Source organism: Chrysochloris asiatica, unplaced genomic scaffold (assembly GCF_000296735.1).
Source record: "Chrysochloris asiatica unplaced genomic scaffold, ChrAsi1.0 scaffold00142, whole genome shotgun sequence".
Lineage (NCBI taxonomy): Eukaryota > Metazoa > Chordata > Mammalia > Afrosoricida > Chrysochloridae > Chrysochloris > Chrysochloris asiatica.
The window spans coordinates 579197-588927 of NW_006408660.1; the positions used below are offsets into that span (position 1 = coordinate 579197).

At 47.2% G+C, this 9731-nt stretch overlaps 1 protein-coding gene across 1 annotated transcript in view; it reads left to right on the plus strand.

Annotated features, from left to right (window-relative positions):
• Positions 1–9015, plus strand: part of WSCD2 (WSC domain containing 2) — a 66637-nt gene extending 57622 nt beyond the window's left edge. Inside the window, exons 7-8 of the mRNA XM_006870425.1 lie at positions 1919–2119; positions 8663–9015. Coding sequence (XP_006870487.1) covers positions 1919–2119; positions 8663–9015 — 554 coding nt within the window. The remainder of the gene's footprint in view (positions 1–1918; positions 2120–8662) is intronic.
• The last annotated feature ends 716 nt before the right edge of the window (positions 9016–9731 follow it).

Consider the following 9731-nt stretch of genomic DNA (forward strand, 5'->3'; position numbering starts at 1 on the left):
CGTATAGCTCTTGCTAAGACTTCCAGCACAATATTGAATAGGCTTTCAGTTTCTCTCCATTGAGAGCAATGTAGGCTGTTGGTTTTGTATACATGCTCTTTATTATGTTGAGGAATTTGCCTTCAATTCCTATTTTGTTGAGTGTTTTTATCAGGAATGGATGTTGGATTTTGTCAAATGCCTTTTCTGCATCAGTCGATATAATCATGTGGTTCTTTTCTCTTTTCTTATTTATATGGTGGATTACGTTGATCGTTTTTCTAATGTTGACCATCCTTGCATCCCTGTTATGAATCCCACTTGATCATGATGTATTATCTTCTTGATGTGTTGCTGGATTCTGTTGGCTAGAATTTTGTTGAGAAATTTTGCATCTATGTTCATGAGGGATATTGGTGTATATGAAGTTGATTTTGATAATGAAGTTGTAGATGGAAAAAGCCTTTGCCCATCATAAAGAGCTTTAATAATGGATGCAGTGTTTGGGGGACAAAAAATTGTACTCAGAGCTGCCTTATGGGCAGACTGTGTCCCACTCAGTCTCTCAAGTCCCTCAAGCCCTATTTGCTCTTGGGGCAGTTTTCCCATGATGCTGTGCTTTTCCGGGACCTTGAAGGTTATGGGGGTTTTCCCCATGTGCATGAGCTAGTGCTAATTTGCAAGGCTAGGTGAAACCCAGATAATATGACTTGGAAAAACCCAGAGTGGAACTTGATTCAGGAAATCATGCTACTGGTTCATCTGTCTGTGGCCCTGTGGGAGAACTGCACCTCTCTGGATCCCTGCTAGCCCTCTCCTGAGCCTCCTTAAAAGCCACAGGCACAAAGCAGGGGCACAAAGCATTAGAAAGTTTTGTGAGCAGAAGAAAAGGAACTAAGCACTAAGACTTGCTGAGGCAGGGAGCTCTAAAGCCCAGATTCCACCCAAGTCTTTCCTGTGTCTTACTCATTTCTCTCAACATTCCAGTGAGGGAAAAGCTTCTTGGTCTCATTTTACAGATGAGGAAACCAAGGCCCATAGATGTGACGTGACATCCAAGATGACTCATTGAGTTAAAACCACAGCCTGTATCCTAAAGACTAAGTACAATAGCATTTCTACTTGGCCTTCAAGGTACCATTCAAGCATCTTTGCTTTCATGAGAAGATAGGTCAAAGAATTAGGAGCATAGTCTCAGGAAGTCTGGGTTTGCATCTCGGTTCTGCCACTCCTTACATCTGTAACTTGGTGAGTTATTGGACCTTTCTGAGTCCCCTCTTGCTCTTGACTCTCCATCAGGAGCCCCTCATGTCTCGTTTCTTCCTACCACAGGGCCTTGGCACTTGCTGTTCCCTCCACCTGCCCTTCCCTCTTCTCTTTTGGGCTGGTAAATTCCTCCTCATCCTTCAGTTCTCAGCTTGAGCATCTCTTCCCCCATGAAACCATTCTGGACACTGCCCAACTAGCTCAGTGTTCTCAGCTCACATGTGTCTGTTCCATGTGCCTCTCACCATCTGGTACCAGCAGCTTCCCAGGGCCTGTCCTTTACTGGTGACACAGAAGCACAAAAGAACAAACAAAAATGCATGATGCTTCTTGAGATGTTGATGTGGAACTGGCACACAGTCACTTTTGGCCTCATCCCATCAGCTAAACCAAGTTCACAGCCAAGTCCAATGCCATTGGACGGGGAGGACGACTCTACCCAAAGAGACTTACCTATACCTGTCACAAGAGCTTTGAGCACTAAAAGAGTCTTGGTTGCTTTTGCAAATCATCTTATCCCCAGCTCCAATCACACTTCGTGACACATAGTAGGTGCTCGATAAATGAGTGAATGGCTGCATGAGGATTCCTGAGGAGGCCCAAAGGGGGTGGGATGGGTACTTGCCTCCCCCAGCTCACCTGCCGTATCCCCTGACCCCACACTGGTGGGAAGGCTTCAAAGGTGAGCGTGACCACTGGCGTAGCGGACGGACCATCTGCATCAAGACCCATGAGAGTGGCCAGAAGGAGATCGAGGCCTTCGATGCTGCCATCCTCCTCATCCGGAACCCCTATAAGGCCCTCATGGCGGAGTTCAATCGCAAGTACGGCGGCCACATCGGCTTTGCTGCCCATGCCCACTGGAAGGGCAAAGGTACTACTTGAGAGGGGTGGGCAGGGTCTGGGTGTGAGGGGCAAGTGCTCTCTGGGTCAGGGTAGCCAGAAGGGAGCAGTTCTTCATGGGATAGGTTTGTGATGACTCATGTACAGGAGTGCTCACAAAGCCACAAGCACTGCTTTCTGTGAGAAGCTTGGGGCAAATCGAAGAACCTGTCATGGGAGCCAGGGAACCCAGGTCCAGCCCCATGTCTGTGGCTGATTAGCTGTGTGACCACGAGGTCCTAAGAGCTCTCTACAGACAAGCATTTCCATGAGTCCTGGTGTGGCGCTGTAGGTTAATGTGTTTCACTGCAAGGTCGGTCGTTCAAGCTCACCAGCCACTCCTTGGGAACCCTATACAGGGTTGCTATGGGTCAGAACTGACTCAACAGCACTTAACAACAACTAAAAGGCTAAGTGCCTTGCCACAGGTCACACAGCTGGGAAGTGATAATGTTTGTACCCAAACACTGAGCTTGATTGAGGTGACTTGGCTTTAAGCCTCAACTCTGACAACTTCTAGATTCCTTGTTTCTAGAGGGCTGTGTGAAGGGACCACTTCAATGCAGAGAGGCAGCCCAGGATCGCACCGGAGCTTTGAAGTCAGACTCAACTTTTGCCTTCTTGAGTAGACTTAACCTATTTGAGTCTCAAACTGCCGTACTGATCACCATAACAAGTCATGTCTAGTTACTGTTGCTAAGACCCAGCGAGTAGGTTCCAACCCACAGCAACCCTGTATAGAGTTTCCAAGGAGCAGCTGGTGAGTTTGAACCACCAATCTTATGGTTCAAATAGACTTTGCAGTCCAGCCCATTAACCCACAGCACCACACCAAGACTTAGCCATTTGAAAAGTAGCTAATAAGATGTGTCTAAGTCCCTAGGCAGCACAAATGGCTAAGCATTCGACTACTCCCCAAAAGGTTGGCAGTTTAAATCCCCAAGCTGCACCTTAATAATGAGGCCGGGTGATCTGCTTCTGAAAGGTCCCAGCCTTGAAAACCCTATGGAGCAATTCTACCCTGTATACGTGGGGCTGTACCATGAGTCAGAATCAATTAAAAAACTTACAACTTTTTGTTGGTGATGTTGTTAGATGCTGTTGGTTGTTAAGAGTTGGTTCCAACTCATAGCAACCTGGTCCGTGGGCCGTATAAGGCCTGCAAAATCATTTGGTGTGGACCTGCCAAGGCAAGTTCCAGCCATCACTTTGTTGTTGTTGTTAAGTACCGTCAATTCTGACGCATAGCAACCCTGTATAGGTTTTTCCAAGGAGCCACTGGTGAGCTTGAACCACCAACCTTGCAGTCTGACACATTAACCCATAGCACTACTCCAGGACTCCGGCCATCACATTTGTTGTTGTTGTTAGGTGCCATCAAGTCGGCACTGACTCATAGCAACCCTATGCACAGCAGAAGGAAACTCTTCCCGATCCTAGGCCAACCTCACTACTGTTGCCACACTTGAAGTCCATAGATGCTGCCACTTGGCCAATCCATCTCAATGGGGTCTTCCTCTTTTTCTCTGACCCTCTACCTTACCAAACATGATATCCTTCTCCAGCGACTGCTCCCTCCTGACAATATGTTCAAAGTATGAGAGACGAAGTTTGGTCATCCTGGCCTCCAAGGAGCACTCTGGCTGCACTTCTTCCAAAACGGATCTGTTGGTTCTTTTGGTAGCCCATATTCTCCTCCAACACCATAACTCAAAGGCATCAAGTCTTCTAATGTCTTCCTTATTCACTGTCCAGCTTTCACATGCATATGAGATTATTGAAAATACCATGGCTTGGGTCAGGCACACCTTAGTCCTCAAGCTGATATCTTTGCTCTTCAACACTTTCAGAAGGACTCATGCAGCAGATTTGCCTAATGCAATCTCCTTGTAAAAACCTCAGCCCCTGAAAATTCTACAGAGCACAGTTCTGCTCTGACACACATGGATTTGCTATGAGTCGGAATCAACTTAGCCCTTTGTCTCTGCTGCAAACAATTCTTATTCCTGAGAGCATCGGCCTCTATTTGTCCTTAAAGGTCAGGGAGGCATCTGGACTGAACCCCAAAGGTACAGGGGGTCCCTCACAGCCTCATCTAATGAGGAGCTCATGTCTTCATATCTATCTGGGATAAGACAGGGCCTTTCTCAAACCTAAGAGCAGAAGAGCTTGAGAGTCTTCCCAAAGGGCCCAAGCCAGCTCCACCTAGTCCATGCCTCCCATTTGCATGAACTCTGAGATGTGAGTGTGAAGCACTTACTTTAGGGCCCTGGAACCAGCAGCATCAGTCTTGGGGCCGGCAGACTGCGTTTTCATGCTCTTTTCGGCTGTAATCCACTGTTCTCAAGCCTTGTTACATCCCCATCATCTGGGAGTTTTGAGAAAAGTAAATCTTAGGTTTTTAATCAATGAGGATGTCCTGTTGTCTGCATCCTAGAAGCATCCAAGGATAGGGCACCCCCTGGGAATCCCCATCCAGGACTTGCTGAATCAGAATCAGCATCTTAACCACATGCCCCAAGTACCTTCAAGTTTGAGAGTTGCTGAACAAAGAGGACTCTCACAGCTTAGCACTTTAGGGCCATCCCCATAAGAGCAGAGGCTGTCCAGTGTGTCCACTCCACACTGGCCTTGTCCCCCTCCAGGTATAGCTCGGCTGAGACACCTACTAACCCCTCCTGGTTCCGTAGCATTAATTTTACTGTCTCCCTGGAGTGGTTCCAAAACAAAGTTTTATGTGGTATGATTATACGAGGTGAATTGTCCTGGATCAGTTTAATGAAACAGATATGGTGTGTAATGATTCCATGGGGATGAAGCACAGTGACACTAAATCAGGCCTGCCTCCTCGCATGGACAAGAAGATGGAGCAGAGACTGACTGCCCAAGGGTAGCGGGGTTTGGGCAGAAGCTGGCACTCAAGATGATACCCTGTTGTTGTTCACAGGTCATTTCTTACCTGATTTGGAGTGAGTCATCCATTGCCAGGAGCCCCGGCCTGATTGAGGGCTTTTATTTTTCATTTATATTATTATTTTTTCCAATGAACTAATTTAGGAGCTTCAAGTGAGGACACATTGCCACAGGAGAGGTAGATGGGTGGGCAGACATTTGCCAGGACAGCTAGGAAATCAGAGACAGCTTGCTTGGAGAGAAGCTCTCATTTTGAGATGATGGGACATGGGGGGGGCGGGGGAGGTGTCTCTGGAGCTGCTGGGGGTGGCAGTGTCATTTAATCACAACAAAGCTTGTCTTCAGCCTATAACTCATTGGAATACATAAAAGGGGTTCTAGAACTTGCCCCGTGAAATAGGCTTCTTGCAGAGCCTTTGTAGTGTATAGGACCTTAGGTGGACTCGTGAGCCCCATCCAAAACCTTCTGAGGTGAGACAATCCCACTTGAAAGGACAAGCAGACCAGCCTGGAGCAGCTAGAGGAACAGAAGATACTTATTGAAAGAAAGACCAGCAGGAAAAATCCAAAACAAAAATGGCAGTCTGATTAACTACTACAAGGACAAGCAAGTTGTTTGCCAGGGAGCCATCAAGGCAAACAATCAAGTCCCTTCAGGACAAAGTCCCCTCCAAGACTGAAACTCAAAGGAAACACTTGATGTAAGCCTGCTGGCAACCATGTTTTTCTACTGGTGAATGAAAGAGGGGGAAAGGCAGCAAATGAAGATATGGACTGAGTATGATCATGTTTCATAAATTCTCGTCAACCTAGAAATGAGAGAGAAAAGAGGAAGGGCTGGTTAGTCCAAAGTGTGGTGAGACCTGGGAACTCCTGCACCCATGAACAAGGAAGGACATAGCCACTGGCGGCGGGTGGAGGGGGGCCTAGAGCTGAAGAGGGAAGCATCCAGCTGATTGAAGTGAGGGGAGAGATGCACAAGAACACCCCAACTTGTAGATAGTACCCATTTGACCTAGCTTCAATGACTTAATAATCAGAACTCGACTAGAGGAAGAAAAAACAAAACAATTTTGATGAAGGAAACAAGTGTAAATTGCTACAATTTGATGAACTTGACCTATACTCATGGATGTAGTAGTTTAAAATACCAACGGAGAAGGAAAGAGTCTTCACATCAAGGATCCCTTCTGTATACAGGGTAGATAGGAACAGGCAACTTAGACATTGGCTACCTAAAATAAGGGGGCGATAAAGGCACAAAGTGACTGGCTTACAAGTTTTCAAGAGGGAGTTTAAGAGTATGCAGGGGAAGGTAGAGTCCCCACTGAATAGTTTTCATCTTGTCTAGATAGGTCTGGTGAAAGGAGATGGGGATAAGATTCTTGTGATTCAATAGTGAGTAACTGTTATAACTAATTGTGACTGTCACAACTGTAAAGGCAGAAGTTTTGTAGCAAAAAGTGGGTGGGAAATAGTTAATCTTACATTCCAGGAACAGAGGACTCTAGGACCATCAAGGGAGAAGAGCAGGAATGGAATGTGGGACCATATCCAGAGAAGCAGTGACACCAGAGATGGAGGCAGAGATGAGGGCATGGAGAGAGAGAGAGCAACTGAGAACTCTAGATTTATGGAAAGAGAAAGGCTGTGTGCTGGTGGCCAGGAGTCAGGCTTGTAGAATGTGTCCTTTGGTTGTTTAAATGATTATATAGTCCTGAGTGTTTTTGTGTATATCCACCCCCTGCAAAAAAAAAGGAACAGATTATAAAAAAAGAATAAATAATCACAGCATTAACCAACATGGATTGAGCACCTGCAGGCACAAGCGGGTTAGAATCAGATGCTAACCTAAACGTTGACGGTTCAAACCCACCCAGTGGTACCAGGGAAGAAATGTCTGGCTATCTATTTCACAAATAAGCTAATGGCTGACTTGCTTTGGACATGTCATCACAGGACATCGGAGGAGGACATCATGCTGTAGAGACTCAGTGATGTGAATTGGCACAGTAGTCATCACATCAATGGACTTGCAAATGCTGGCAATTGTGAGGACCCGGCAGCGTTTTGTTCTGGGGGTTACAGCTGTACAGCAGTTAACCCCCACAACAGAATTGGGTGCTCCTTGTGAGCTCAGCACAGCCACTAACACACAGTAGGCGCCCTGGCAGTATCCAGCCCACCTGGATGCTCACACTCAAGAGCCCTGTGTCCCAGGGTGGTCTGTGACCAGTGACACCATGCCATCTCCATCCAAGGCTGTGGCACCCTCCTTCCCCAAGCATCAGAAATGGCCAAGCCTCAAGTCCAGACCTATGTGACTTGTGCCACCTCCATCAAAATAGGATAATTCTCGAAGAGTAGAGCAACCCGTACGCATGCTGAATTTGTTTTTTAATCACTCAAATGCATCTGGTTTTAGATGGGCCCAATTTAGCCACTGACATCATAAAATAATGTAAATTTTAAGGGTGAAAAATATCCTTATTACTGGCATGAATATTTCCCAAGTAGTAGGAGCATTCTGGTAGGAAGTTGGGGAGAGTCGGGGAGCAGGAGCATACGACACAGATTCTGTGTGTTCTCCAAAGAAAGAGGGGCCCTTTATCACGTCAAAATGTGGCAGCTGGGAATTTCAATTTTGTTCCACAGCCATTTATTGAGCCACTGCTGAAGCAGTGGGAGGAAGTGGGGATGAGGCTGCCCGTACCTAGGAAGGTTCAGGGCCACTGGAATGAGGCTGGGTGTGGATGCTGCTTCCAGGCTGTGTATGACAAGTCACTACACCTGGGTGGTGGTTGTTAGTTGCAATGAAGCTGATCCTGACTCTGGCATAGTAACCCTGTGTGTTGAGAGGCTTTTCAAGATTTTTGAGCTCTTGGAAGAAGATCACCAGGCCTTTCTTCTGAAGCACCTCACAAGTTCCAGTTGCCTTCCAGTCTTTTGGCTAGTAGTTTGCACCATACAGGGTACCATACTAAGAACTTTAAATGCTTTGTCCATACAGGGTACCATACTAAGAACTTTAAATGCTTTGTCCATTTATTCTGTAGATTCTGATCATCCTGTGAGTAGAGGCTGTGACCACAAAGTAACAAGATAGCTTGGTAGTTTAAAGCCCAGACATTGAAGCTAACCTACCTGAGTTAAAAGTCTAGCTCTGCTACTTATGAGCTGCGTCACCCTGAACAAGTGACTTGACCTCTCTGTGCTTTGGTTTCTACTTCTGTGAAATGGAGATAATGGCATTCTCTGGCTCATGGGGTTATTTGAGGACTTAAGTGTTGAGGAATGGTCCTGACATGTATGCCTCATGTATAAGTGTTGCTGTGGTCCCCCAAAAGAAAGAAAGGCTAAGAACGCTCCAGGCAGAAGAAACATTGGGTTGGGAGGGATCTGATGAGTTTAGAATCTCAAAGGAGTTAATTATGTTATAATTATTATGAGTAATGCAATATAATAATTATAATTATTGGTGATAACATGTATACTCATATTATGTATGTATATGTTAACACATAATGATTGTTGTGACTAATAGCAGCCATTACTGCTGCACCATCTTTTCAACCCCTCCTCCCTCTGACCGGTTCCCACCATCTGCCTCACCTTCTTCCAGAGTGGCCGGAGTTCGTGAGGAACTATGCCCCATGGTGGGCCACCCATTCGCTAGACTGGCTGAAGTTTGGCAAGAAGGTCCTGGTAGTGCACTTTGAGGACCTGAAGCAGGACCTCTTCGTCCAGCTGGGCCGGATGGTCCATCTGCTGGGTGTGGCAGTCCATGAAGACCGGCTGCTGTGTGTGGAGAGCCAGAAGGATGGCAACTTCAAGCGCTCCGGGCTCCGGAAGCTCGAGTACAACCCCTACACAGCAGACATGCAGCAGACCATCTCCACCTACATCAAGATGGTGGACGCAGCCCTGAAAGGGAGGAACCTCACCGGTGTGCCCGAGGACTACTACCCGAGATGATGCGTTGGGTGGGGGAGACCCCCAGAGACCCCACCCATCTGCCCTCTCTTTGGTTTGGGGACATCCCTTTGGCTGCCGTTTGTCATAAATGAGTTTCCTGCATGACAGAGGAGGCTCAAGGAAAGAAATTGTCCGGGCACTCCCCAAGCTATTTACCCACCCTGCTGCCCCCAGGAGATGTGGACAGCTGGCTTGGAGAACTCCAGCCACATGGACCCTTTCTGTCCCCATGTCCTTGCCCCCACCTCTAGTGTCACCCTAAGCTCCACTTGTGGGAGGGACATACTAGATGCCCACAGCAAGTATTGAAGACCTCGATGTTAAAAAGGGGCCCTGGGTTCATTAGTCTAATCACATGTTATGCTCCTGAGATGCAATCTGGTTGCTGAGAGGGGTAGAATCCTACCCTTATCTCCCCCCTCTATGTCCAGCAGGATCCTTGGTCCTAACCCCAAGGTTTCTCAGGCACCAGCAGACCACTTACCCCACCAGGATGGCGTGTCCCAGAATTTTTTAATAAGAGCGAGGCCCTCCATTGTGGGGCCCAGCTCATGATTCTTACACTGCCTCTCTGACCCCTAACAATGGGCCCTTTGTTATCTACACCGGAGGGCACGGGCACTCCAAATGAGGTAGGACTATGTCCAAAGGAGACCCCACTACCTTCCCACGCCATCACCCTCCCCTAGATCCTAGTCTACCCAGGCCAGCATCTC